The 27,959-nt window shown below is 47.5% G+C and overlaps 2 protein-coding genes across 5 annotated transcripts; one reads left to right on the forward strand and one right to left on the reverse strand.

Annotated features, from left to right (window-relative positions):
- Nucleotides 1–49: 49 nt before the first annotated feature.
- Nucleotides 50–22,061, reverse strand: USP20 (ubiquitin specific peptidase 20). 3 transcript variants are annotated; one of them, XM_042786559.1, is made up of 25 exons: nucleotides 21,993–22,061; nucleotides 17,344–17,459; nucleotides 16,899–16,952; nucleotides 16,149–16,211; nucleotides 15,878–16,009; nucleotides 15,203–15,299; nucleotides 14,945–15,014; nucleotides 14,266–14,379; nucleotides 13,071–13,149; nucleotides 11,295–11,736; nucleotides 10,216–10,353; nucleotides 8,829–8,941; nucleotides 8,206–8,378; nucleotides 7,639–7,733; nucleotides 7,053–7,086; nucleotides 6,541–6,586; nucleotides 6,087–6,267; nucleotides 5,488–5,614; nucleotides 5,200–5,369; nucleotides 4,481–4,562; nucleotides 4,008–4,116; nucleotides 3,514–3,616; nucleotides 3,175–3,246; nucleotides 2,043–2,227; nucleotides 50–1,336 (listed from the first exon to the last, which is right to left on the reverse strand). In XM_042786559.1, exons 2-24 carry the CDS (start codon nucleotides 17,422–17,424, stop codon nucleotides 2,067–2,069), a joined length of 2,736 nt encoding a protein of 911 aa, XP_042642493.1. In that variant the 5' UTR covers nucleotides 17,425–17,459; nucleotides 21,993–22,061; the 3' UTR covers nucleotides 50–1,336; nucleotides 2,043–2,066. The 3 variants fall into 3 exon arrangements, with proteins under 3 accessions (XP_042642493.1, XP_042642492.1, XP_042642494.1); XM_042786558.1 differs by lacking the exon at nucleotides 21,993–22,061 and adding an exon at nucleotides 21,033–21,183; XM_042786560.1 differs by lacking the exons at nucleotides 16,899–16,952; nucleotides 21,993–22,061 and adding an exon at nucleotides 21,033–21,183.
- On the forward strand, nucleotides 21,490–27,938 carry CUNH9orf78 (chromosome unknown C9orf78 homolog). 2 transcript variants are annotated; one of them, XM_042786584.1, is made up of 9 exons: nucleotides 21,490–21,896; nucleotides 23,010–23,069; nucleotides 23,717–23,768; nucleotides 23,957–24,027; nucleotides 24,225–24,302; nucleotides 24,733–24,930; nucleotides 25,406–25,542; nucleotides 26,298–26,396; nucleotides 26,953–27,938. In XM_042786584.1, exons 1-9 carry the CDS (start codon nucleotides 21,814–21,816, stop codon nucleotides 27,042–27,044), a joined length of 870 nt encoding a protein of 289 aa, XP_042642518.1. In that variant the 5' UTR covers nucleotides 21,490–21,813; the 3' UTR covers nucleotides 27,045–27,938. The 2 variants fall into 2 exon arrangements, with proteins under 2 accessions (XP_042642518.1, XP_042642519.1); XM_042786585.1 differs by lacking the exon at nucleotides 21,490–21,896 and adding an exon at nucleotides 22,801–22,922.
- Nucleotides 27,939–27,959: the final 21 nt, after the last annotated feature.

The following is a 27,959-nucleotide window of genomic DNA, read 5'->3' on the forward strand; positions in this document are numbered from 1 at the left end:
ATCTGTCAGGCCCTCTCCCCGTGCAGGGCAGGCAGCACTCAGCCCCAGGTTGAATGCACGTGTATTTATTGTAACACATTTTCAGCACAAAGTTTAACACTTAAGCACAGGAGCGTTATTACAATCTGTACAGCAGCCTCGGACCGGCACGGACAACACAGACATGCAGCCCCACGGGCTCTGCAGCAGATTCGAAGGCGGCTGCAGTGGCTAACGAAGACGGCTTAAAACAATGAGACATCCCAACAGTGGCTCATTCCCTGACCTCCCCGCGGGCCTGGCTGGGTATATACAAGCATCCACTGAACAGGGTAGTTAAAATTAACGTGCTGAACCATTTACAGATATTTTTTTTTTAAAGAAGTTGCTGTTTGCAGCAAACGTTTGGTCTTTAAAAAAAATCTGAAGGCCACATTTTTCTTTTCTGTCCTACACCCTTTTCCCCTTTCTATCTGTATGTCAGAGGCGCCTTCCCCTCCCCCGTTCCCTCTTTCCTGGGAGGAGCTGGGGGTCCCAGCCCCGTGTGGAGCCGGGAACCACCACAGCCAGACTCGGGGCTGTGGAGTCGCTCCGGTTCCAGGTTCCAGCACCCTGAGCACCCAGTTTGGTTCCTCAGCCCATGAGGCCACCTCTGCCCTGCTCTGCCTCTATTAAATTACACTCAAACGCTTGCAAGAATTTAACTAGTGCCTTCCTGGCTTGAGGTGAACAAAGAACCTTCAAGAATATCCCTGCTGAGAAAAGTAGTGTTTAGCTTTTTTTTTTGTCTTCATGCCTGTCTCCACTGCCCGCTCGCAGATGTTCCTTGGCTGAGTTAGAGGCAGTAGATTGGGGAGCAATTCATTTCCGTTCATTAAATGAGCCACTGTGTACACTAATGACATCTGTGTTGAGAAGCTGGAATGACCTCGGCACAGGGGTGGGGGCTTGGTTGCAGGAAGCAGCTCGTTCCTAAAAAGCTGCTTCAGGAGCCTGGGACCTGCTCAGCCAGGCCCTGCCCCAGGGTGACCCAGCTGAAAAGGCGGCTCCCACCTCCCCCCCGCACCCGCCGCTCCTTGGGACAGAGGTGGGGATGGCTCCGGGCTTCCAGCAGGGTCGGGAGGAGAAGGGGGTTACCAACTGGGGATCCCGAAGGCTGCAGCAGAACCATCCTGTGTCCCGCTCCGGCGAAGCCCGCCCGGAGCAGCTCGGGGTTGAGGAGCTCGTGTGCCGCCCCGGGAGCCGCCTGACCCCCGGCAAGGCCGCGTCCCACAGCTGCAGAGCTGCCGGGAGCTTTGGCAGGGAGAGTACGGCGGGAAGCCGTGGGGAAGGAGGACTCATCTTCCAGCTTTGTCCTCTGAAAAAGTGCCGAACACATGAGATCAGGTACCAGGGGAAAAAAAAAAAAACAAACAAAAAACAACGTTCTGTGGGACCATGAAGGTGTGGCTTTAGGGGCTAGGGAAGAAAGAAACTGCCTCTTTCAACACTTCTTAGTTGATTGCAACGGAATTTACAAGAATTGGATAAACAGCAAAACTAGGAAGTTGTGACAGCTGTGCACCACCAGCACAAAACCACTGGGAGACTTTGTGGCTTTAGTCAGCTTCAAATAACAGGTTTCTCTAGTTGCAACACTGCCCGCTGGAAACATGACGTTTCATTATCTTTTAGGTATTTGAGTTAAGAAGTGCCAAAAGCAAAACCTGCAAAGGAGCAGAGCGCCTCCTCCGTTCACTGGGGGCAAGCTGGGAGCGCTGGTTCCTTGTAGGCAAACAAAAAGGAGCGGGCTCGGGTCAAGACCTGTCCTAGTGAAGTCTGGCTGCTGCCTCCTGCCCCAGCCTCAGCCCGAGCTGAATTAGAGAGAAGCTGCTTTTCTCCCAGCCTTGCCCAGCACCACCCCTCTGGTCAAAGCCGCATGAAAAGGACGGCGGAGGAAACCTGCCCTCCCCCGAGGTGGTGGTGGGAGCTGCCCACACCTTCCACGACCAGACAACCAAAGGGGTTTGGCTCCTCGGGGTCCCCCCGCCTTCCCTCCCCGCACGGAGGAACCGGTGCCGTACCTTCCCTGCCCCGTCCCGCACAGGTCACACAGCCCGCGTCTCCGCTTCAATCTTCTGCTCCCCGTGTAGGTTTTCCAGTTCTTGGACCTGGGCCACGTTCTGTCTGATAGCAATCTCCGGGCCCCCTCCGTACAGCGTGCTTAAATAAATCCACGTCTCCTCCGAAATCTGCCCGTAATCGGCACCTGAGGAGGACAGCAGCAGCCATGAGCCGGGCGGCCGGCGGAGGGAAGGGCTGGTGTGTCACCACGCGAGGATGTCCTCTCCAACCACCCCCCCCTGCACGGGCCCACGCCCCCGGGGGGAACTGAGGCACGAGCGGACCCTGCAGCTGCGTGGTCGGGAGCCCCCGGCCCCGCTGGCAGCCCGGCAGTGCTCAGCGGTAGCCACGGCGGTGGCCACAGCGGTAGCCACAGGGCTGGAAGCCGCTGGGGCTCCACGGCAGCGTCCCCCCCCCCACTGCTCTGGGGTCGCTTCTTCGTTCCCCCGAGAGGAACGCAGCGGCAAGAGCCGGTGGGAGCAGGGCCTGCCTGTGCCTGACCCCTCGTGCAGAGCAGGGAAGGAGCTCCCAGAGCCCGTCCCAGGCCGACAGGGCTGCACTGCCTGCAAGAGGCCAACCCCCCCCCCAGCTGTCCCAGGAGGGACAAGGGAAGCACAAAGCAGGGAAAAGAACGTGGCCATAAAGGTTGCAGAGGAGGAGAAAAGCACAGAGGGTTGGTTTGAAGGGTAACAGAGGCGCAAATGCAATCTTCATCTGCTCAGCAGGAGAGCCCAGCGAGAACAGCACAAGCCAGGGTATTTCACAAGCTGGACGGCAGCAGATGCTGAGTAAAGAGCAACAGCAGATCAAAGCTCCGAGGCGAGGGGAGCGGTGGGAGGGGCCTGGGGAACAGCAACAGCAGGAGACGGGGGACTTGGAGCAAGTCCCGTCAGCGAGCTGGTCGCAGAGGAGCTGCCGCTGGAGAGCTGAGATGGCTCAACTCAGAGCAGTCAGCAGTGGGTTGTGCAGAGAAATATCACGCTCTGCACCGCCACCCTGCTCTGTGACTGCTTCGCTCTGGCCGGCCAGGTCCAGTGGGACGTTCTCCTTCACCTTTTAGGGGCACCACTAGACAGGAAGCACCAGCCTTACCCTGCTTAACTTGCATGTGGCCACCTGCTTTCGTGAGCGCGATCTTGCTGTTGTCAATTGGTCCGGGAGGCTCTGTAAGAGGAGAACAAATACGTCAGAAAACCATTCTGCTTTCCATGCTGCCACCAGACTCGGCTTATTTCCTGAGCTAGTTCTCCTGTTATTTCTGCCCTGCCCCTGGGGACCTGCTGGCAGCCCGAGGGGCTGGTGTCTGAACCCCGTTCAGCCTCGTCACACCAGCGAGGCGCGGCGCTCGCGGAGGAGCTGCCCCTGGCAAACAGACTCGTTTCCATCCTACCGCTCACCCCCGACAGACTCCAGAGCTCTCTGGATTCTTACCGTTATCCTTGCCCTTGACAAAGGCTTCCCACTCACGGAACCACTGCATGTTGATACAGTAGATGACACTTGGAGACTCCTCTGCCTGGAAAGCCTTGTTCAGCTGGGAGAGCAGAGAACAGAGACATGCAGGAAGGATTTATTCACTCCTGAGATTTGGGGAAGCCCCTTCTGTTAATTGGAAGGCAGCCTTGCCATTCTTCAGGAGAACCCCATGTAATTCTACCACCTTCCTCACAACCTGGTCTTGCTCACCAGAGCAGACAAGAGACCAGGATGGTTTCAAACTCTGTGTCTGCACGTAGCCACGCAGAGCGTTACCGTGCTCAGCTGCCCCTCCCTATGCTGCAGCACTGAGGAACCCCAAGGTCAATCCCCTGGCTGTGCTGTAGATCATGTTCTGGGAAACCGGGGCAGTTTCCCACTGTCTGTGACAGGTCTCCATTTCCCACCTCTGCCCCTTGCTGTCCTTCCCAGATGCTCCCCATACCAACCTTGATGAAGGTGTCGATTTCAATTCTCCTGCGTTTGGCAAGTGCTTCAATCTCCACTTGGCAAATCGAGCACACGTACAGATGGTTCACGGCAGGGCCACCTCCAAACCTGGGCACAGGAAGAGAGGGAGGGGAATGGAGAACTTCAGGGGAATGGAAATGCTCCCCAGCCCTGCATCCCAGAGAGGGACTTTTATACTGCTCCAGACTGGTGAAGGAGGAGCAGCCGCAGGCGGGTGGAGAGGACTGCCTTAACACAGCGAGGGCCACGACACCGCTCTGGGGCAATGCACTGAGAGAGCTCATGCTGGTTTAGATTAGGAGGCTCTACCAAATACCAGTCTTTGCCAGTCCACGCCACGTACTGCAAGTCTTCAAGGTGCCCTGGGAAGGCATTACGTCTTGGTCACTGCCCGAGGTGTGAAACAAAAACCACAACTCAACAGGAGAAAGAATGAAATGGCCATATTCACCTGTTGTAGAGATATTCCCACACATTTTGGGGCAGAATCACAACCAGGTCATCGATGTAATGGTATTTATTAGGAGGGATCCCTGTGGAGGAAAGAGAAGAGGGAAAGTTAACCAGGGAATTCATTATTGCTGGGTAAAAACACAAATAAAAAAAGGCAGATCTTCCTTGCTGAAAGCTCTGATTCCAGAATATGCTTCCTTTGCTAATGGAAGACAGTCAAGAGTTCATTAATGGTGGAGGTTTCTCAATTCATGGCCTCAGTTCTACTCAAGTGCTTCATTTCCAATTGGAGATTTATAAACACGAGGGCTCCCCAGCATGACGGATGAAGAAGCGGAACTGCAGTATCAGCTCCCTTCAGCAGCGTGTGCTCCATTCTCCAAACAAACACTGAAGGCCAACCTTGCTGGTAGGGTAACACAGATAAAGGCTGTCTTATCTGCTTTCTACAGGTTTGTTTTTAAAAACAAATGGAGAACTGAAAACTGTTGTTTCCCAGCACTATACATCCCTCCGGGCCAATGATCAGCAGGACAATGGGGTGACTGTCTCATCTCTCCCTGAGTAGGCTGGAGTTTCTGCCAAAGCAGCGGATCCTACTGCAGCATACGCCGTACCAGGACAGCTGGAGCTTTTTTTCTGCATCTGTTAAGGCACCAGGAAGCACAAAGGGAGAGCTGAGAGTTGCTCTGCCCAGGTCCAGCAGCGCTGCCTTACCTCCATGAGAGCACAGAAAGGTGTGATTGGTGATGGGACCAGGCTCAGCAAAGGTGTTGAATTTATTGAGCCACTCTCGAGAGATGTAGAACTGGAGTAAACTGTGCTCCTTCATGCTGGCAAGGGACACAACTTTCTGACGCTCTCGCACAGCTTCTTCACTGCTTTTCCTTAAGTATGGAAAGGAAGAGAAAATTAAGCAATTTCTGAAAACTTAAAAGTTTGTGAAATGCATTTCTAGGTGTTCTGTAACCAGCGAGGGCCTGCTGCATCCAGGGCACAACTCACCTGTAGAACAAGACATAGGCTTCTGCATTCTGTACCACAGTCTCATGGACTTCAGTGACGTACTGGTCATCAAACTCGTACCACTGGCCGTTGATCACGTTCTGGCAGTAGGCTATGTAATGCCCACCTGTGACAGAGCAAACACGACGCTGCTGGGATTCGGAGTGCACACAAGTCAGGCCTGGGGTAGTGTCAGCAGCACAAACAGAATCAGCTGCTGGCAGAGAATGGAGAGAGAGCCCTCCCCCCCCTAAAAACGACCTAATTCCTGTTTAGGCAAGCTTTGCTGGAGCAGAGGAGCCTGGCACTGCCACCCTGATTTGCCTTCCTTGGAAAGGGCCTCTCAGTGAGACTGCACATCAGGAAAGGGTTTGAGCCAACCCGGTGGTGAGGCTGAAATAGCTGCAGGGCAGCTGTCAGAAGCTGCTTGGTCAGTCTTCAAAGAGCAGAGGCTGAGCAGGCCTGGGAATGGAGGGGGCAGGCCTTACACTGCACTTCCCCCAGAAGAGGTCTTGGCCAGTCCTGAACAGACTGCTGCTTTGCTGATACTCAGCTCATCCCTGTTCCCCTCTGCCTGTATGCACAGAAGGAGGACTTACTGCCTGCTGTACCATGGTGACAGATGACTGACAGGAGATCGTAGGTGGTGATCTGGGAGACACACTCCTTGGCTAGGAAAGGTCGCAGATCCAGCCCTTCCAAGGGAAAGGAGACGTGACTGTTGATCTTGAAGGAATACATCACCTCATGCCGGAACCGTTTCAAGTGGATGCAGAGAATCTAAAAGACCAAGGACAGAGAACACCAAAGTGCAGTTTTGCCATGGGCATTCTAACAAAACAGCACATCTCTGTGCATCTGATCTTTGCAAGAGTTCTTCACCTGTTAGACATGAATTCTGCTGGCCCATCAGCTTAGAATGGGGAAGTCTCTTCTGGTCTAGATACAGGACTTTGCCATCAAAACAATCTGCTATTTCTGTTCTACCTCTAGCCTCCTTATCTCCTCAGTGGCTGCTAAAAGCAAACTAGGAATCAAGGTGCTTTTACTCACCTCTGGTAGCCGGAGGACTTTGCAGTACTTCACTCCATTCCGCAGTCTGAGGGAGGAAGAGAAACTAGCTGTGAGAAATCTCTAAAGCAAAGGGATGCCAAAAGTCAAGGCTGGGTCTTGCTCGCTTTGAAATCCAAGTTCCTAATTTGCTCACTTTGAAATCCAAGAAATCTTGAATTCCAGCAGCAACAAATTCAGGCTCTTTGCAGCATCCTTCCCAAAGGAAGCATGGCATGAGCAGTCTGCCATGCCTCTTCTTTCTAATAGCTCCATTACTGCCAAACCACATCCCTGTTCATAACCTTCTTCCCTTCTTTTCCCCCCAAAGCCAGCACTTTTCCTTTCTGCAGTCAGTGACCTCTCAAGACCAGAACTCTAGTATAAGGCAAGGCAGAGTTTGCATGCCACTCAGCAGGAGGAAAGTCCAGGCAGAGGGCATAGCAAAATGTTGACAACAGTACATAGAAATAAAGTTCCAGAAATGCAACGCGATACAGATAATGCAAACTTACTTTTTACACCGTTCACAACTGTACATATTGTCCCCTGTAGATGAAGAGAAGAAAGCCACTATGCAGTTACTCAGAGCACACGATGCTGATATGGCTATACTTCCATCCAGTGCAGACAAACCAAGTTAAGCAACCTCTTGGGGAAGCCAGGGTGAGAAGAGATCAAAACCAGCCCTTCTCTCAATAAGTATAGGCAAAAAGAAAATGCAGTCAACTAGCAGAAAAGTATGCAATTGCACACCGAGACAAATGAATACAGCAAATTGTTTGAGTCCTCTAGAGTTTAAGGAGTTGATGGAGAAAGAGAAGAAGCCAAGAAGGCTAAGGAGACACAGCACTCACAACCAACCAACAGCCGTGTCTGCTCCTCACTGAGGACACGCTCACCCGGATTCCCCACCCCTGAGCAGGCAGAAAAACTCACTTCTGCTCAGAGATGAACTGACAACTTTTGGTACTGCCAGTCTCTAAGTGAAATACTGAGGCAGGATTTCCAGATTAAATCCACCTCCAAAATGCCTGTGAAATACTCCTCCATGTGGTTTGCCTTGTTTCATGCTGTCAGACCCCACTGAAGGAAACTCACCCTTCAACTCATCCGCTGCAAAAAAGGCAGCAAGGCAATCCTCCAGTGTCACAACAGGACCCCAAAACCAGCTAGGGATACAGGACACCACAAATCTGCAGAAAAGAGGGGATTAAGAGAAAGAGTTACACATAAAATAGCTGGATGCTTTGGGGTACAAAACCTCAAATGGATGATGGGTTTCCTTCTAGCTGTAGGTCCTAAGCTCATCCCAGAGGAGCAGGGAAAGCATGATTTCTCTCAGCTGATGTTCCTACTGTGATTGCTCAAACTGGAAATGATTTGGAAAAATACACCAGGAATTGATTTGCTCTGGAGGGCAAGACGGAGCTAAAGGCAGGATTAAGTGAGGGATTATCAGCTGCACAAGAGATCTCAAGGTGTTTGACACAACTAGAAGAACACTTGCAACTGGTTTACATGAAGAGGCTCAAAGACCCGTGAGGTACCACATACTGTCCTCCAGGAATGGTGACATTCTGCTGTAAACACCACTGGTTAGGGACAGCTGCCTTCCAGCACTGCAGGGCAAACCCCAGAAAAAGAGGTCCTGCATAGGGAACGCACCTCCGGATGTACTCCATGATGAAAGCAATCCAGCCTTGTGAGGCATAGTTGTCCCCACATGCCCCTGTCTTAGCTGGCACATTTTGGTAGATGGCAGAGTGCAGCTTGGCCAAGTCCTCCTTCCCTGGGATTGGGAGTGACAGGTCCTGGAACGTCTCCACTGTCTTAGAAACCTGGAAATATCCAAGAGGAAGAGGTCTGGGTTTCCTGTGCGTGTAGTGGATCTGGGACCTGTCCTTCATCACCCTTTATCATTGCTTGGATTTCATCTAGGCTAGAAACCTGAGCTAGCAGTAAGAGTAAGTCGCTCTGGCTAATTATTCTTCACTGCTGTCAGCAGGCTGACTTTTGTCATGGTTTTTGTAGCACTCCAATCAGTTTTCTAATGTGAATGTGACATTGCTAGGCCAACTCAGTAACATGGATAAGCAAACAGATCCCTACAGAGAAATAAGACTTCTTGCCATGGCAGGTTTCTCACACCTCCCCTGCCAACCACCTATCATCATGTTAGCAAGCCTACTGCATCCCACGGTGTTTGGAAATAGGAGCACCACTTCCAAAGGAGAGATCTGCAAGCTAGGAGGTTGTGCTCTTTGACTGACACCCTCCAGACGACTCACTCTGTCGCAGGTGAGGCACTGCACCAGGCTGAGAATGGAGCCGTCAAAGATGTCAGAAATCACACTACGATAACGAAGTTCTTTCTTCTTTTTCCCAGAAGCTTGCATCTGGGCTGAAAGACAGACAAGGGAGACCCATCCTGTAGCAACTCTTTCCCACTCTCCCATCTCAGTAGAGTCACGTAGCTGCACAAGAACACAGGACAAGCACTGTCCCGCCTGCCCAGGCACCACTCACATGCCAGTGAGCGAGGGGAGCCCCTTGCAAAATGACATGAAGAACACCACTGCTTAGTGTGGTACGAGAAAGGGGGAGGTCGGCAACAGAACCAACGCAAACGTGCCAGCTCTCAGCAGGCAGAAACTGTCTTACTGGAAATCCTGTTTCCATCCTCTTACTACATGTTCAGAAGCCTGGCCCTGCCACAGAGTCCCTGCTCTTCTGAGGTCTTGCAACATTTTGCTCTAAGCTTTACCCTTTACTTCCTCTCCCCCCTCAACCTGCCTGCATACTTTGTCCTTTATTTTTCCCCTCTGACATTACCATGTGTTCCCCAGGTGTCTTGCACTGGAGAGGACCCTCCATAGCAGGGACTGGCCAAACACATAGTTGTGTTTCATAACAAACCCTCTTGCCCACGCACACGTGCATGGAGACAGAGTGCTTTTTATCCAGCCAGAACATCTGTGGCTGTGCTGACCTCAACCAAGGGGTTGGGACAGAGATGAGGAAAGAATGCCATTACTGAACAGCTGTAGGGACAGTGGTATAAGCAAATGCCATTGTTTTTGCAGACTATGCAACGCTGAGGGATTTCAATTTGCAATTCGTTTGGGATGAAGACACCAGTTTGATAACAACAGAATCCAGGCTCTACTCTGAAGCCTAACAATGCTCCCAGCACTGGATTGACATCTGCAGCCTTAATTCTATGATTGTGAGCCCAAGATCTCTAAGAGGCAGGAAGATCTCTCTTGGTAACATTATCTTACAGTTCCTCGGCCCACACGCTATGAAATTCAAGTCTGGCAGACAAATGTTTACACATCTCCACACTCCCCTAAAGGGACACAGCTTGTGGCTGGGACTTCACAGCCATTTTATTAATAACAAACACAGCATGCAGATGCAGACAGAGAAATCATTTTAGGCTGCAACATAAGGGCATCCTAGAATATCTGTTGTGCCCAGAGCTTGACTTTACCTGCAGGTTTACTGTAGTCTTTGCCTAGTACTATTTTAGAAAGCACTGATGTCCAGGGGAATCAGCACTTCTTACAACTGTTAATCAAGAACCATGATGGATTCCTTTTCTCTTCTCTAAACGAAGCCCTCCTCCCCTACATGCTCCCCCCTCTTCTTCCCAGCATACACTCTTTGCACTACCTTTCTTGAGTATGTAGGAAGGTCCAAGCCTGGCAGGACTGGAGCGAGGAGGACTGCTAGAGAGTTTGGAGTGCATTTCATGATGGACTGGACTGCAGGAGCGTGAGGAGCAGCGCACGTAGGCATCATTGTCAGGTTCTGTTTGGGCACATGGGGAGGGAGAAGAGCACTGGTGAAAACCCCAGTTACAAAAGGCAACCTTCTTACGGTCAGTGTGAGCCCAGTTCTGCAATCCAGCACAGAATCTTTTCCAACATGCACAGTTCAGTGTCTGTTAACTGTCCTGCTTGCACAGGATGGCAGACACAGCTCCCCCAGTGCATGGGTAAGAGTGCATACAGAGGTATACTGAACAGCTAATAATTACATATTAACAAAAAAAAAAAACAACCCGCCATTTTTTCACACTTATGACTAATTAGGTTTTACAGATTGCTCCTGTATCCCTAATCCACATAAACAGCATTGCTATCTTCAGTGCCAGTTGGCAAAGTAATACTCTTATATAAAGAAGTGTTGAAAGATCGGATATGTTCAGTTTGAGGTGACTCCACACCTACGTCTCAACTGCTGCTCTTTTCTTTTCCCTAAGACACAGAAACGCACAAATTATGCCTCTCCCTTTCCTCTCCACAAAGCCCACAGTCCAACATTAACAAATACCCCCCTTCCATGCCTCTTCCACAGCTAATATTTCCCTAGGCCAGCCTATCAGATAAAGCAATATACATATACAAAATCTCTTCCTTAAATTAGGAAAAGGCATAAATACAGGGTTTGCAGGTTTGGCAGAGGCAGCTATCACTGCTGTCAGGACATAGTCTTTACTCAGCTCCATAGCACTGTAGCCCACCTAAGCACCTCTCTGGCTCATGTCTTACATTTTCTTGTAGAAGCAATTGTGTGCAAAGGCAGAACTACTGCCAGGGACACTGAGGAAAATCTTGATGCAAAATCACTTGAAACCCACAGAAGGAACAGCTACATTATGTATTGTTTGCTACTGCACTACAACACTGTCCCTGTGTAGGATGATAACATGTCTTCTCACAAATACCACGACTGGAAGAAGTGTATACCTGGTGTCCTACATGGGCTGGCAGGACGGGGAGCTGGCAGCATCTCAGGTGAGGCTCTACCATCAACTGGCATCATAGTAGTATCAACATCTGCATCCTCATCCACCTGCTCTGAGTTGCTGCGCCGATGGCTGCAGGAGAACTTTCTGTCCTTCATCCTCTCTTTCTCAGAGATCCCTCTCCCTGCTTCATCCTGGATCAACAACTCTGTCTCTGCCAGGGAGCTGCTGCCCATGGTCCCTGTGGTCCGACTTTGACCATCTCCTTCACCCCTGTCACTGCTTGAGTCACAGGAGAGGAACTCATCCTCCGAAGGACTTCGGTCACCCTCTCGCTTGTCATCCTGGTCACCGATATCCAAATCCCTCGTCTCCGCAACAACTGGTTCCTTCAGTTCTTCGTGAAGCTGATCCATCAGGCACCGCAGGAACTCCTGAGTGTCCTGAAAACCAGCAGTATCCATGGTTAGCAGGAGCATCTGCGTTAGGATCCATCCAAAAGAGGATGTGGCTCCATTCCCAGCCTCGCTCAATGCTGCCCACGAAGGTTAGCCACCTCCACCACACAAGGAGACCCACTAAAGCAGAGAGAGTGGCAGTGTACCAAGAAGCCTGCCTGCTACATAAATGTTTTTAATTCCCAAATGATAAAAGACCCAATTTTTAGCTAAACATCATCAGGTGAAAGACACTGAGAAGCCCGAGCGCAGCCACAGCATGGAAACCACGAGCTTATTTATCAAGAGTTTACCACTGATAAGAGGCGAGAGACAAGGAGAAACCTAATGAAGACAGCAAGCCGTAGAAAACAGACTCCTGCCCATAAAACAAATTTCACAAATACTGACTTCTGCTCATGGCAATCCCTCTCTTAGAGGGGGCAGATTAAAATCTCTAATATGTAGGGAATGGAACCAGAAGCCAAAGACTATATAGTCTAGGTGCAAGCTCCTACATTCATAATACATGGTAAAAGAGCCGATACGTTGGCTTCAAAGGACCTGCTGGAAAGCAACTTGGTATTTTGACAACTCCAGAAAGTTAATTATGATGTTTCTGTTATTTTATGGAAATTTGGCTTTTATCCTGCCCTGTCTTCCTTTCAACTTTATCTCTTTACAGTTGAGAGTTCTCCAATTCAATGTACTTCACATCAAAGCTAAATATAGGAGATCTTTCATTAATTATGATTTTTATCCTGTTTTGATTTCATGTCAGTATCACAGTTTAGATTTACTGTCACGTCTCTAGTAAATTTTCTCATCATAGTTTGATGCTTACATTTTATTCTAAAAGATAAACACAAGAGATACCCTGATAAAAACTTCAAAGAAAAAAAAAGGATACTATCTTTCAATAAGATTCAGTTTGCTGTAATTCCCCAGAAAAGGAATATAGAACATTCATATCTAACTTTTCAGTACAGATTTATCCAGGTTTCTCAGTTCTGACGTGAAGAAATAATACCTAACTCTCATATAGCATGTATCAGTAGATCTCAAAGCCCTGTATAAAGGAGGCGACCATCATAATTTCAGAGGTGAGAAAGCTGACACAGGAAAATGCACTGATTTGGTACCAGCAAGCCGGAGGCAGAGCCTGGATGAGAACTCAGGTCTCCTAAATCCCACCCAAGTGCTCCTTCATCACTAATACCAACACAAAATGGACATGACCCCTGAGCTCAAGCTCTTCCTTCTGAACACAAGCACCACTGCTGCAGGAAACAAAATCCCACCATTTTTGGAATAATGGCATGTTTTTGTTGAGGCCCCACCTGCTGTGCATAGCCCCGGAACATGGGGTTGACGAGTTTAATTCCATGGGATAGACTGCTTGGAACAACGTAACTCGGGCTGTTTAAATATGGGAAGAAAGAGAAACAAAAAAAAAGTTAGTTGGCTTATCAGGCCTGAAGCCAGTTTGTCTAATAAGCCATAGAACAGGGTGTGATAATTAATTAAAGAGGACAAAAGATAATTATGCACCTGCAAAGCCTGGGCACATATTTCAAATTAAGAGACAGAAACCATCTTGCAGTCATTTTAGTCTATCCTTCCAGAGCCACTCTTCCCTAGAGCACATTTAACTTAATGCTCTGTCCACACTTTGAATTGTCTTAAGTGATTCTTTACAGAGCAGGGTTTTGCAATCAGTTACTTGGTTTGATTTTGCAGCGTCATGTCTGTCCCAAAATCTGGATGGGCTGACCACCCAATAATTGAGATAAATTAAAATCATTATTAAAATGACATTATATTGCTTCAAAGTCTACAGCCTTCTCTTCCCGAAAGACACAGTTCACTTTTGCTCTGTATCTTACTTATCCCTTGTTAACAATTAACATGAAACCAACATGCAATCTCATTTAAATTCCTACTAGTTTGATTTTTTTCAATTGATTGCACAGAGCAGACATCTTCAGGTTTAAACAGAGCTGCATTACTTCACCCTGTCCTTTGAACTGGTCTAGAATTTGAACCAATAGGGAACATTTCCCAAAACATCACATCACTTGCATTTTCCAGTCTCTTTGGTAAAATCTCTGTATCGCTTTTCCCATCCAAATCATTAATCCCTCTGCTAATCAAGAGCAGTGCAATTAAGTGCTGGTCAGTTGGTGCAAAATATTCAGAAATGGAAAAGAGTATTCCCTTACTCTAACATTTCTTCTTCATTGCCAACAGGGAAGCTATATATAAATTTAAAAATCTTTATATTTTTAAAGTTATAACATTAAGAATGTATTATTTTCACTGACATCAGTATGCCCATTTTATCACCAGCAGCAGGATATGGGATCGCCGAGATATAGGGGAATCCTTGCATACCCACCTACATGGGGTTTGAACTGCCTGCCTCAGACAGAGCACTTACCCCTCAAGATCAAATTTCCTCTTTGCTGATGCCAGACTTCAGAACAAATGTAACTATGAAACCTGTCCAGATTAAACTAGGGAGTGACCACTCACCGTTTCTTATGCCAAACCTCAGACACCAACTTCTGGTAACTTTTGCACAGTGCTGGTTTCTTATCTGTACGGACCAGTCCGCCACATTCCAGAAAAAACTGAGTGAGAGGTGGGCTACGAGAAAAAAAGAAGAATTCAGTGCACAGAAATTTCTCCTCTGCTTCTATTTAAGGGTTTATCAAAACTTAAACACATGCCTTTTCAAAAGCATGCTTAAGATATTTTTTTTAAATCAAGAGAAGAAGCAATTCCAGATGCAGACTCGACTCCTAACTTGAAATAAGAATGCTGATCTGAATCTGTTCCCAGTATAGAGAAGGGGTCCTGGAATTAGCTCTCAGCAGGATGGCTAGCAAATATTTTAGGATATGGGTTGTTAGAAAGGTATCACTGGGGAGAATAAAGAGAAGTGACATGCTTTCCTATGCGATACACTTCAGTCACAATAGAAATGATGAAGTTTTATTCAAGCACTCATCTAAACATGAGTCTTGTATGTAGCTATTCACTCAGTTTCCTACTGTAAAAATTCTGTTGCCCTAAGCAAACATTACATTTTTTTGCACCTAGCCTGGCTGATTTCTCTCTGCAAGACTCATGAAGGTCTCAGATCAGAGGTGTCACTTTTGATATTTTGTGAAGTCTAGCAAAGACTCTACTGAAAGGCCCTAATGCCTACCAGTTAGAGAGAGCCTGAAGTGCTGCATTCATGTAGCAGGAGTTCCCAAGATTTTTCATTCCAGTAAGGCCTAAAGCATAAACAAGAGAGGCATGAAACACTTTCCAGACGTGCTGCTTTCTACATTCCTCCCCAAAAGAGAGGGAATTCAGCCCTTTCTAGGCAGTGTCCACACTCTGCTCCTAGGAACCTCTCAGTGCAGGTCCTACAGATTGCAGAGTTACCCTCACAGCCCATTCATCAACTCGATGCAGTTACCTCTTGGTTTCAAATCATCATCCTCTGATTCAGATTCACCTTCATCAGCCACTGCAATTGGAACAGCTTTCAAAGGGTGAGCAGGCAATGGAGAATCCTAGATTAAAGACAGAGAAATAAGCATCAGTGAGAGGCCTGCTTTGAAAGATGAGTTCTGAGAGATTATCTTACACATAAATTCAGCCAGCCTTTAAAAAAAGCACTCTGGAGAAAGAAGAACCAGTTGTACTGTCTCCCCTTCTCATTAATACAAGGAGGGAGTGGAAATAGTACCATTACTGCTTCCAGTACACATGATAAGAGAGGCATCACGAATACGCAGCGGTGTCACAAGTACATGTGTTTCTGGTCTAACAGCTAAAATTTCGATGGGCCATGCGTTGAAAATGAAGATGTGACAGCTGTTGTGGTTCCTCCCAGAAACAGACATCCCATGGAAGAGGCTAGGAGAGGTTAAAAATAAAGTCAGAATGGATATTCAAGATATCTGGAAGTGTTCTTGCTGGAAGATCCTATAAGACGAGGTCCTCTGGCTACAGGTAGCCACTTTCAGCGAAATAGTTTTCAGCACAACAAAAGCCTGGACAATAGTGGAGACCTCTTGGCTAATTTTGCAACACGTAAACAAAACCCCTGCCAAGCATTCCACCCTGCCACGTTGTGACACAGACCCACCGGTTCAGTGAACTTTACTGGCGGGGAGTGCGTGTGCGCTGCCAGCCGCTGGTCCAGGAACACCTCCTTTTCACAAGCGTAACACCAGATGCGGAAAGTGGTCAGATTCACCGTCAAGTTGTGCTTTTTGGCCTAAAAATTTAAAAGGGAAATAATGAATCTGATGTGATAGCTGGCTCAAGTTGAAACGCGGGACTACCAGAACAGGGTAGAGGAGGATTAAGTAATGGGTAAAATCCAACTCTGTCTTAAGATGGACAACAAAGCTCACCTGTGCATGAAGTGTGCTGTGGTCAGCAAAGGACTCCCCACAGCCAACATAAGGACAACCAATCTAGTGAGAGAAAACAGCAAAACTACAATGGGCACATCAAATTAGACCCTTCACAAAATAGTATGCAACTCCAGTCCCACCAGCAGCTGCAACTTCAGAATTGATCTTGCCAGTTTTCTAACCTGCTTTTGATGCAGGGCCCAGAATAAGACAGAAAATTGAAATTGTTTGATTTAAGAAAGAAAACTTGGAACCTGGTTTGCACCATGCCGAGGCAACTGCCTCCAATGGGCAGCTCATATAAGCAGTCTCAAAACATCTGGACATTCCAATGTAAAAATAAATTGCCCCTGCCTGCCCGCATGCCCCTTGTCATTCGCTTCCACCTCACTGCCCCAAGCAACATCTTCTGAGGTCTCACACTTGCAGCCTCCCTTCACTGTGCCCAGCAGAGGCAGGACCTGGACAACAGTCAGTTCTGGGCACTTTGTTCCTTCCTATGGAAACTACCAGGGGACAATTGCCTATGAGGACTGAACTGTTCTATCTTGGCATATTCTGACAGCAATAGCCTTTAATCTAGGAAGTCTTTTCCTTGGAATCCATCAAAAAACAGTGGTTAGTCCTACTGTGAACCCCCTCTTTGCTTCCCACTCTTTTTGGTTTTCGATACAATGCTTTCTTTTTTTAAAAAAAATATACTGAAGTCCCACCATATCATGCACACAAATAGCAAGCCATTTTTACCTGAAGACAAGCCCAGAGATTTGGTCCCACAGCTCCACAAGACTGGCAAGTCCCCTGCATATTCATGATAAAAGAAGGTTTGTTTGCTTGGTTGGTTTTTAAGTAACCTAGTCCTTCAAGAGTGGGAAACTTCACTATAAGACAGGCCTTGCCAACCTGCAGCTCACAGTATTCCATTTCCTTAATCCCACACTTCCAATTAAACACATGCTTTGCAGTATTTTAGCTAAGTGACACATTTTAGCAGGATAAAATGACAGTGAGAAATAGATCAGATGGGATCGACAAAAGCTTACTGTATGGCACATGGGCAGGGCACATCCACATTGGAGGAGTTTCTGCCTCTCCTCTATGGAGACAGGCAGCATTTTCTTTGAAAAGCAAACATTCAAACCCATACACAACTGCTAAAAGAGAAAGGATTGACAACTAGATCACCCTGTACCTTGGATTTGAGTAGCAGATCATCCCTGGTCACCTCTCCTATGGAATCCAGGTGAGGACAGATGTCTCTTGTGTCCCCCATTTTCACCAACACCCACCCACAGGGGGAGTGTTTTCCTAGGACAAGAAAGGATAGTTCCTTTCAGCTACATGTCAGATTTGCTCTCACAGACTGTAAAAAGATAAATTAGCATGTTTTGTATATTAGAGATTACGGTATCTATCTGTAAGGTTCAGAGATCAAAACAAATCTAGATCTGGAGTCAGTCATATTACCTAGCACAGTTCTGATCTGTTGTTGAGTGGCTGCATCATGGTAATGTAAATAAGCGAGCGAGGCAATGGGGAGGAGAAGAAAACATGTGAACAAAGCTAATAATCTGTACCATGTGAAATGTGCGTTCAGAAATGTAGGGAGGAGCTCAGTACACAGGCATAGTTTCAGCAGCACAGCTGCTGACTCGGTTTCAGGTGTCGAGATGGATTTGCTATAGCCTCAAAATGCAAACAGCGGCACAGTGACCCACTGACCACCCTCTCCTTAAACTCCCCAACTGCCCGGATCATGTAGCATCTCTGAATGATGCAGAGTCCTACAGCAATAACTAAAACCTCCCATTAACTCCTACGTGCTTTCCATATGTAACTTAACTGGTTTTGTGTACCATGAATACTCCATACTCCTTGAACCTGATTAGACTGGTAAGCTACACTTTCCCCCTTAGAAACTGGGTATTCTGTGCTAGCTCTGCAGGTAGGGTGGGAAAACAAATGTGGTGATCTGAACTGACTGCCTCTTGCCAAACACACACACAGAGCATCAAGAGATACACATCTAATTAGCTTGTTTGCATGAAACTTAGATTAAAAGTGAAAGGGTGCTGCAGCCCAAGTCACAAGTATGTAGCCTATGGTGTCTAGGGGCTTCATGCTATCTATGCTGTGCTGATCTAAATCTAACAGTTACTATACTACTTTATCAAACATGAAAAAAATTATTACTGTTGTAAATTAAGCTGGGCAAGAGGCAATTAGACTTAAATGATCTGTAATACAGATAACCAGCCTCCAGTCTCTGAGGAATTTACCATTTTATAGATAGATTTTTAACTATATGAGCCACGTAACTCTCCAAGACTGTACCAAAAGTAACAACACTGTTCCACCCAGCTCATGCATCCAAGCCCCACAAGTACAGAGGATTTCATAGCTGCATGCTTATGAGCACAATAAACACTTTCATGGTGGTCCAGGGGTATGTAAAAGTCTTTAAACATGTCTCAATAACAAGCAGCTATAAAAAGAGAAATGAGAAGAATTTGTGTTTCTTAAGCACAGTTTAAGTAATCTCACTTCTGGCTGCTGAAGGAAAAAGATGACAAGTGGTAATAACAACACAGAGCTGGATTCAAAATATTACTATTGGCTGGAAATGAAGCAGATATGAAAAAACCACATCATTATAAAAAAATAAGTGGAAAATTCTGATTAAGTTAATGACTCCAGCTGCATGGTTGTTACTTTCTGTTGTTTTCCCATTTTGAGGACATTTGAAATAATTCCCAGTTTTATCTGGACTGAATCTCTGACAGTGGGGGGGAAAAAAAAAAAAAAAAAAAAAAAAAAGATAAATGAAGAAGCCATATCAGCAACACTTATCTTGGAAGATGGAAAGCTTGCCTCGCACCTTGCCTTGGCAGAAGACAAACCTTAAGGATAGTTTTATAACTATGTTTTTCCAGCACTCTTTGGAACTGAATAAACTGAACTGGAGGAACAAAGCAAAACTGGAAGGGGAAGGAATCATATTTGCATGCCAGAAAACACAACAGTGGTTTTAACCAGGATCTCAGTAACCTGTAAAGAGATGCTTAACAAACAACTGAGCAATTTCATGCAGCTTCACAGAGAAGCAAAATAGTATCATGTAACATATGTTGACTTAAAACACAAGTGACAAGAGCACAGTATCTTTGACTAACACATAAAACTGGGACACTTTCAGGCTCTGAGTCCCTTCATCAAAATCAAACCCTTTTCCCAAATGCATCAGCTAGTCCAATTAAAAAAAAAAAAAAGTATCAATGCCAAGTTTGCTGGTTCACCTTCGTTGATTTCTCATCCCTTTCCCAGATGAGGTTTCCCAGAAAAGCAAATAAATAAAATATTGTTTTAAAATTAATTCCAGACCCCTTCATCTTCACCAGCTTCAGCTAACTGGGAATGAGTTTTGGAGCACATGGTATTACGTACAGTCTTGTGGTTGTGGATGATTTCAGTTCATCCTGTGAGACCACCCCTCTACTCAAAACCACGCCTTTGAATTTTCCAGCACCAGGATGCTGATTTTCCCACTTAGGGCTTCCCTTTTTGAACAAAACAGGGGAAACCTCATTTTCACCTCTCAGCCCTGACTGAACATGTCAGAAAAGGTTCAAATCGGAACTGTTCCGAAGGAAGTATTCAATCCCTACCTGCCCACAACTCTGCTCTAAAGCTGGCATATACAGCTCTCAAATGCTGCTCAGGAAATGAGAAATTTAATAAAAGCTCTGCCTGAAAGCTTAACTGTGCTTATCAAAATGTGCTGTGTATCATGGGAAAAGAAGTTACCTTAAAACCAGTCCCTCAGCCTGTCTTTCTCAAGCACCGCTGTGCAAGAACAGTACATGAACATGTCAGAACAATTCCACGGTAACTGCAACCTACTTTCAGTTGCTTAAATTGATGCCAAATCCAGTGTCTCTGCCTTCCACAGTAACACATTTCTCAGTTGGGGTTTTTTTTTGGTTTGGTTTTTTTTTTTTTTTTTGCTTAAAACAACTGTGTGGTTTTGTACCAAAGCTAGAGACAGCTGTCAAGAGTGTCAGATACATGCAGATTCACAGCCTGCGGAGTAACTGTCTGTACAAATAAAAGAAATCCTAGCAATGTTCACCCGCAAAACAACTATCAGGTCTGCTTGCTCATCTTGCATAACTACCAAGATAAAGGAGTATCTGCAGTTGTTCTTAGCAACATTTTATACTTGAGATACTGAAGAAAGATTTACTGAACTGTCTTGCTGAAAAGTAAGAACCAGAAACCAAGCACTCCTCACTCTGAGGTTGACACTTGTACCACATCTCGTATTGGAAAGCTAGGCGTTTTATGCAGAACTGGCAAATGAGACTGGGTTTTAACCCGGATTTATTACAGGAGGTCACAACACGACGATGCACCGAGAGATTTAGCTCTTAGGGAAAAAAACACCTTTGGGAACCGCCCCCCTCCCCCTGCTCCGTTGCTCCTGAAGCGCAGCAGACCCCCAAAACACAAGTCCTCTCCTAACAGATGCTGCAGCTGTTCAGCGTGCATGAAGCCGAGCATACACATCCCCGTGAGCCGCTGGATTCGGGCAGGACGAGTCACCGGCAGAGCCACCGGCTTTTGCCCCTCAGGGTCCCACTCCGAGGGCCGCGGGGCCCGCTGTCGCCCCGGGAAAGCGACCAGGCCCTGGGGGCCGGCAGGGCCGCCCGGGCACGGTGGGACCTCGGCGGGGGGGGGAGTGGCCGGGCCGGAGGCCCCCCCGGCCGCTGCTGCTGCTGCTGCATCATCCCCGGCCTGGCCCAGCCGTGCGCTGCCGCCCTCCCCACAACCGAGGCCCAACCGCCCCCCACCTCGCCCCCAGCCCGCGGCCCCTTCTCTCACCTGCGGGATGCTCGGGGCGCCACCGCCCCCCGCCCCGCCTCGGGGCCGCGCCTCAGGCCGGGCCGCCGGGTTTAGGCCGCGCCCTGCGGCCCGGCGCGGCGGGGAGGGGGGGCGGGGAAGGGCCGCGGCGCCCCGAGCAGCGCGGGGAAGGCGGCGGCGGCGGCGGAGCGGCGGGCACCGCGCAGGCCGGGGGAGGGGCGGGGGCCGGGCCGCGGCGGGGCGGGGAGGAGGCGGCCGCTCTCACCGAGGGCTCGCCCCGGGGCTCGCGTTACCCGAGCCCGTGGGAGCTCGGCCCTTGGCGGGGCGCCTGCTGCGGTCGGTGCTTGTGGAGGGGTGGAAGCGGCGCCTCACGCCCCGGGGCCACGCCGGGGTGGGGGGGGTGTGTGCGTGTGGGGTTCGGTACCGGCTCGGCGTGGGGCTGCCGGGTGTGGAGGTGAAGCCACGTCCCGTCGGAGCGGGCGGGCTGTGGGAGGGGAGCGCGTGTCGGGACTGCGATAAACAAAGCGACCCTCGTGAGTGACACCGGGTGCCCCCCACGGAAAAAAAGGTCTCGTGTCCTCGGAGGGCGCGGGTGGCGGTGTGTGTGTGCGTGTGCGTGGGGAGGGGTGTCTCGGCTCAACTCGTCTCCTAGCGGGGCCCGCGGCTCCTGCCCGGCCGCGGTGCTGGCGGATGGGAGGCAGCTCCCGGCTTCGTCGCGGCGCTGTGGCGTCATCGCCGCGCGACGCGCCCGGCGCGGGGTTGTCGTTGTGGTTGGTGTTTTTGGGGGTGTGGGGCCGGCGCCATGCCGGGCAAGAAGTCTTTCCGCCGGCGGAGGGTGGAGGAGGAGGAGGAAGAGGAGGACGAGCAGGTCGCTGAGGAGGTCAGGTGGGTCGGCTGGGCCCGCGACGGTCGGGGACGGGACCCCAGATCCCCCGTCAGTGCCGCGTCACGCCATCGTGCCGGGCCACCGCGTTCACGTACCGCTGCCGTGTCACAGCGTGGCGTCACACCGCATCATCGTCTAGCTTGCACCGGTGTCTTCCGGCTCCGTCGCGTCACGCGGTCGCTTCTGGCGTCACGCTGCTGCGTCACGGGCGGCCGGGGCCCAGCCGCCATGGCGGGGGGCCGGGGCAGCCCGAGGGGCCGCGGCCGCGGGCGGGAGCATCCCCTCCCGCTCCTGCCACGTGGAAACGGGCACTCTGGGGGGGGGCGATTCGTTTTCAGATCCCTGCGTGCCAAGCGAGATCCGTCTTATTACTGTTTTGTCCCGGAAACATATTTTATGATGCTCAGTTCATGGCGGGTACTGATGGACATGGCTAATTACTGACGAACACATGTCTGAATATCTGAAGAAATTAAGAAAGCATCTCAGTTTATATAAAGAGACTTGGTGTTTAAATTTATAATAAACTTTCTGCTGAGCCACTCATGCACTGATGTATCTTGAGAATCATTCAGCTGTGTTATATTCCCTTGGGAGCTGCTGCCAATGTTTCTGTCAATGGAGTGCTTCCTTAGTTCCCCCGCCTCCTGAGGAGGAACAGTGTTGGTTTATCAGCTAGAGCCAACTGTTGAAGGAGTAATGATGCCCCACATTAATTCATCTTAGTTTGCGCCCATTTACTGCGAGGACAATATTACAGTATCGTCTGGAGATCTTAATGGGCTAAAACAAGTGATCCTTGGATTGTTCTTCCCACACTGGTGTTTATGAAAAACTTTTGATGTTTGAGTGCTTCTTTCCTCAGCTGAGGGAAGGTATCTTGAAGGGACATATCTAGCAAATGCCATGTGGGCTTTTTTCTGATTGATACGTGAGCGGAATTGTTTAAATAATGTGAAATAGAAAATATTTACCTAATGTGTAACCAGAAAGGTGGACACTGATATGCGGAAGTGTAAGGCAAAGTATGTCTAGAAGATTCCATGTTAACTGCAGAAAATCAAATTAATAAAACCAAAGCATCAAGTACTAAGTCAAATGTTTTTCTTTAGGTTAAAAGTTGAGGAAGCCAAAGAAGTTCAGAGCCTCAGAAAGCGACCCAACGGGGTGAGGTAAGGGACCACAGATGTGAAGTTGTGCTTTGGCTGATGGTGTAACAGAGCAGTAAATTTATGTCTTGTCGTGTGCCTCCTTTCAGTAGGAAGCGTTAAATGTCTGATTACTGCCAAAACGGTATTCTTGATAGAGGAGTTTCTTCATTAAAGCCTGAGCAAGGAAAAGAGGGGGAATTTTGTACAGGCTCACAGTGTCAATTTACAATGATCAAAGTCTATTCTGTATCCCAGCCATGAAGAAAAAGATGAAGATTGGGATTTACCATTCAGTGTATTTTCAACAAGTTACTGTTGTACTGCACGCATGGTTTAAATTGGACACTTTCACACCTCCTCCATACTAATTCCCCTCTCACCTAGTGCCACTGGTTAGCTGATGAGCTGGTTGAAATGTGTGCCAGCAATGAATCGTGTCCCTTATTTTGGCATCTCACTGTAAGGCACTAAAGTCTGCCTTAACTTCTCATCTCCCCAAAACAGTAACGGTTTCTCTATCCATGTGGAAGGATTAGGAAGATTGACAATTTAGTGTTAATATAGTGTGTGGAACCCTCTGCTAGATTTAGAGAAGGATAAAGAAACGCATTGTTGTTGGTAATATGTTTCCTTCCACTGAATTTTATTTACTTTATCTGCTTGACTAGTGCTGTAGCTCTGCTTGTGGGAGAGAAGTTGCAAGAAGAAGCAACGCTTGTGGTAAGTGCTAGACACTTTCCTCACCTCGACACTAAGATGGAACAGTGTGAAAGTGGGAGTCTGACCTGGAGTAGGACTGATGTCACAGCTCAGTGCTTACATGTTTCCTGTGTTTTAATACAGATTTTGAAGACTAGCATTGAACTAGAGGGAAGCTTCAGGGTTTCTCATTATTTCCTGTCTTACAGGATGACCCATTTAAGATAAAATCTGGGGGAATGGTGGACATGAAGAAGCTGAAAGAAAGAGGCAAGGACAGGTGGGCGCATATGAGCTCTGAAGATATATCCTTGGACCAATATTAAATAACAGCTAGTAATGAAGTAACCAGATGAAGAGTTTAACATGATGCAGTTTGGCCAGTTACTGTCACCCTAACTTGTCAAATTAGTTAAAAACAAACAAACAAACAAACAACAAAAAAACCCAACTGTAAACATTGTGATTTCCATTTAGGATTAATGAAGAGGAAGATCTAAACTTGGGAACATCCTTCTCAGCTGAAACCAACAGGCGGGATGAAGATGCTGACATGTAAGTTGTGCTGCATTGTGTCTGGGATGTTGAATTTGGGGTTAGGTGTCCCCTTAAAGTACATTTCTTTCTGTCTTGGATACTGAGTAGTCCCAGAACATCTTCCCAGCTCTCACTGAGACTTTCACTTTCTCTTTCACCTCCTGGCTGCCAGGCTTGAGAATGCTTTTTCACGATCAAAGATGTGAGGTGCCAACCAGCTAGCTTGGCATTAAATACTGGGGGGAGCCTTCACTGCTGGTTGTGAAGGAGCTGATTGTTTCTTCGACAATTCTTTCTTGCAAGTGATGTTAACTGAGTTGTTTTGGAGAGATTATTCATTCCCCTCTCCTAGCTATCAGGACAGTGATGCAGCTGTGCCCAGCAGAACTGGGACAGAGTACCGAAAACAGAATTAAATGCTGTGTATCCCTCATGTGCTGCTGTTTAGGATGAAGTACATTGAGACAGAGCTGAAGAAGAGAAAGGGAATTGTGGAGAACGAGGAGCAGAAGGTGAAGCTTAAGAATGCCGAGGACTCTCTATATGAGCTGCCAGAGAACATCCGTGTCTCCTCAGCCAAGAAGACTGAGGAGATGCTGTCAAACCAGATGCTGAGTGGCATTCCTGAAGTGGACCTGGGAATTGAGTATGTGGTTCACAGATCTGTTGGTTATGGTCTGAATTACCAGGATGAGGCCCATTGATTGGCAGAGCAGCAGTAGGGCTGGCTTACACAGCCCCAGTTTGGTGCTGTGGTGGGACTGAGCCTTGTTCTGGATTAGTGCCGTATCTAGTGCAGCATGTTCTGCACAGGGATAGGGCTCCAGTGCAGCTCCATCGTATGACTTCTGGGAAAAGGCTCTTGATTTTTGTAACTTGAATCTAGCAGCTTTCTGGAGGATCGGCTTTTGCCCTGCACTGAAAGAGGATGCACTAAGGAGGCGAGCTTCCCTTTTGCCTTTGAAACAAAGCGTCTGTTTCTATAGCACTGCCTTGTCTCTCAAAAAACCACATCAAATAGCATGGCAGTGCTATTACTATCCCCAAAATCCATCCACTTAATAATTCTATGCCTACTATCATTTCTAAATATAAATATTTTTTCTTTGTTTTAACTCTAGTGCAAAAATAAAAAACATCATCTCAACTGAAGAGGCCAAGGCCAAGCTGCTGGCAGAGCAGCAGAACAAAAAGAAAGACAGCGAAACTTCCTTTGTTCCCACCAACATGGCTGTTAACTATGTCCAGCACAACAGATGTAAGTCTCGTATAGCTTTCCTGACCCAGGTGTGACCCTCTGCTGAAGAAAAGCCGTCAGCTGGGACAAAGTCTGATGCAGGAGAAATTAGTTCATGTATTGGCACAAGCAGCTGTCTGATTCCTTTTTCTGGGATGCTCATATAGACCCCATCTGGCTTTGTCTTTTTCTTCCATCTGTCAGCAAGGAGAGGGACATATTACTCATGGCTTGACTTTCTGCTCTTGAACTCCCAGCTGACACTGCCTCATAAATTTCAAGACTTTTTCTTTAAGTTATGTCTTGAGTGTGGTGCTGGAAATGCCTGCCTCGTCTGCGATTCTAAATGATGGTTTATAATTGAGAGAATCCATTTTGTAGGCTGCCAAAGTAGACAGGCAGTCAAGCAAACATAGACCTTACTAGATAGGAGATCGGAATTAATTTCCGGGAGAGCCTTTCATACTGCAGCCATCTGGAGGAAAGGCAACCTTCTGCTATGTCTAACCATGCATACAGGGGTGATTTGGAGTCAGATTTGTGTGTTCTGAAGGAAATGAAGAGTATTTGGGCCACTTCTGATGAAATAGTGCTACTGAAATTTGCTGTCTTCCATCTTGCATGTATTGATTATGCATAGAAACCAATTACAAGAATGCTTGTGAGGTTCTGTTGTTTCTGCTAAAGATCACTTGTAACAAATGCCATAGAAATATGTCCATCTGAGTAACACTGCTCCAGATAATATTCCTTATCCAATGTTTTCCTTCTTTCAGTTTATCATGAAGAACTAAATGCACCCGTGCGAAGGAACAAAGAAGAGCCAAAACCCCGTCCACTGAGAGTGGGGGATACAGAGAGGCCAGAACCTGAGCGTAAGTTCCTGATCTGGAATATCATGAGAGACACTGAAACTCTTCAGGGGTCTTGCACAGAGAAATCATCTAGCTCTTCTTACCTCCCCTTCTCTGGGTGCCTTGAGAGAGTGGGAAAACAGAGCAATCTAAGTCAATGAGAGGCGAATTGCACTTAACGTATCCCTGCTAGGTCACACATGGAGCTCTCTGGATTGAGAACATCTAGAGGTGTCTAGATGGTGAAGTAGCAAAGGTCACAACTGAAATGTGTTGCCAAAGCTGGCTGACAAGGGTTTGATGAAAACTGGAATAGCAGGGGGTGCAAGGTTGGGGAACACTGACAGCTAAAACAATAACCTTTCACATAGCAAGGAGCTGTATAAGGGAAGTGGTAGAGTTAAGGAAATGTCTTCTCTGAAAGGACAGGGAAATAATATTTCCTTCTCTTTCTCTTGACGGGTTTCTCCAAATCACAAACATCCAGCCAATGAAAAAGCCACAGATGATTATCACTATGAAAAATTTAGGAAGATGAAAGGACAGGAAATAATATTTCCTTCTCTTTCTTTTGAAGGGTCTCCTCCAAATCGCAAACGTCCACTCAATGAAAAAGCAACAGATGATTATCATTATGAGAAATTCAAGAAGATGAATAGGAGATACTGATGGATGTGGACTGAAGTCTGCAGTTGTTCTTTTCCACTAATAAAAGATGTTGTGTCAATGACCTGGGATGGACCTGGGGAGAGTCACTGCCTTCACATGCTGGTGTTACCTACAAAGCTTTTCTTGTGATATTGTAGTGAGTCAGTTTGGAGGTCATTGTGAACTCTTTGGTCAGTAAAATCGTGTATATAACTTTCAGTTATAAACCTTTTTTTATAAGAACAGGAGCTTTCATGCTTGGCATTTTTTAGTGAGAAAAAGCAAACTTGCTTTTACAGATTTTTTTTAACCCTCTTAAAAGATACAAAAATAAGAGATCCTTTAAAAGCAGCAGTATTGTTTGCCTTGTAAGTATAAAGGGAAGGTTTAAAGCCAGTTTGCTTGAATATGACTTTGTTAAGAGACTTCTTGTTTATTCCCCTTTGCTGTGCAGAGTGTGTAAGGCTGAGATGCTGCAGCAGTGTGTTCGGTACTGCTGTTCCTCAGCCTAGCTTAAAAGTGCTCCAGCAGAAACCACAGCGTTGGCTGAGCCTGGTGCTTCCTCGCTGGGTCTGTCATCAGCGCAAGAAACAACAGCAGATATCCAGTGCTAGGAATTTTGTATGGTGTGCTGTGTTCTTTTGTATCCTTTTATCCCTGTAGAGTTGTTTCTGTAGCAGTTCACTGCATTTTATTTTAGCTGTGAAGAAAAGAATTGGATCAGGCTGTAACTGTTGAATTGGAAGAAAATCTCACTTTCCACTCTTAGGACATGCATAGTATGGCAGATGGTGAAGAGGCCAGAGGCCCTGTAACCAATATGCACTCAGTCTTCCCAGGACCTGTGATGTGCAGGTACCTGAAGGCAAGATTTGGAACTTGGAAATAATAAAAGTGGTTTTAAGTGATCGTAAATGACATTTTTTCCTTCTGGGA

This window comes from Tyto alba, unplaced genomic scaffold, assembly GCF_018691265.1.
Source record: "Tyto alba isolate M040663 unplaced genomic scaffold, T.alba_DEE_v4.0 Super-Scaffold_11, whole genome shotgun sequence".
Classification (NCBI taxonomy): domain Eukaryota; kingdom Metazoa; phylum Chordata; class Aves; order Strigiformes; family Tytonidae; genus Tyto; species Tyto alba.

What these genes read in the sequence shown, in the direction of transcription:
- USP20 (XM_042786559.1), bottom strand. Translation starts at nt 17,424, where the DNA reads ATGGGGGACACAAGAGACATCTGTCCTCACCTGGATTCCATAGGAGAG. An exon ending in ATCTGCTACTCAAATCCAAG is followed by an intron (nt 16,953 to 17,343) that starts GTACAGGGTGAT and finishes ATGAATATGCAG; the next exon opens with GGGACTTGCCAGTCTTGTGG. An exon ending in AAATCGACACCTTCATCAAG is followed by an intron (nt 3,617 to 4,007) that starts GTTGGTATGGGG and finishes CTGCTCTCCCAG; the next exon opens with CTGAACAAGGCTTTCCAGGC.
- CUNH9orf78 (XM_042786584.1), top strand. Translation starts at nt 21,814, where the DNA reads ATGCCGGGCAAGAAGTCTTTCCGCCGGCGGAGGGTGGAGGAGGAGGAG. An exon ending in CGGGATGAAGATGCTGACAT is followed by an intron (nt 24,303 to 24,732) that starts GTAAGTTGTGCT and finishes GCTGCTGTTTAG; the next exon opens with GATGAAGTACATTGAGACAG. An exon ending in CTATGTCCAGCACAACAGAT is followed by an intron (nt 25,543 to 26,297) that starts GTAAGTCTCGTA and finishes TCCTTCTTTCAG; the next exon opens with TTTATCATGAAGAACTAAAT.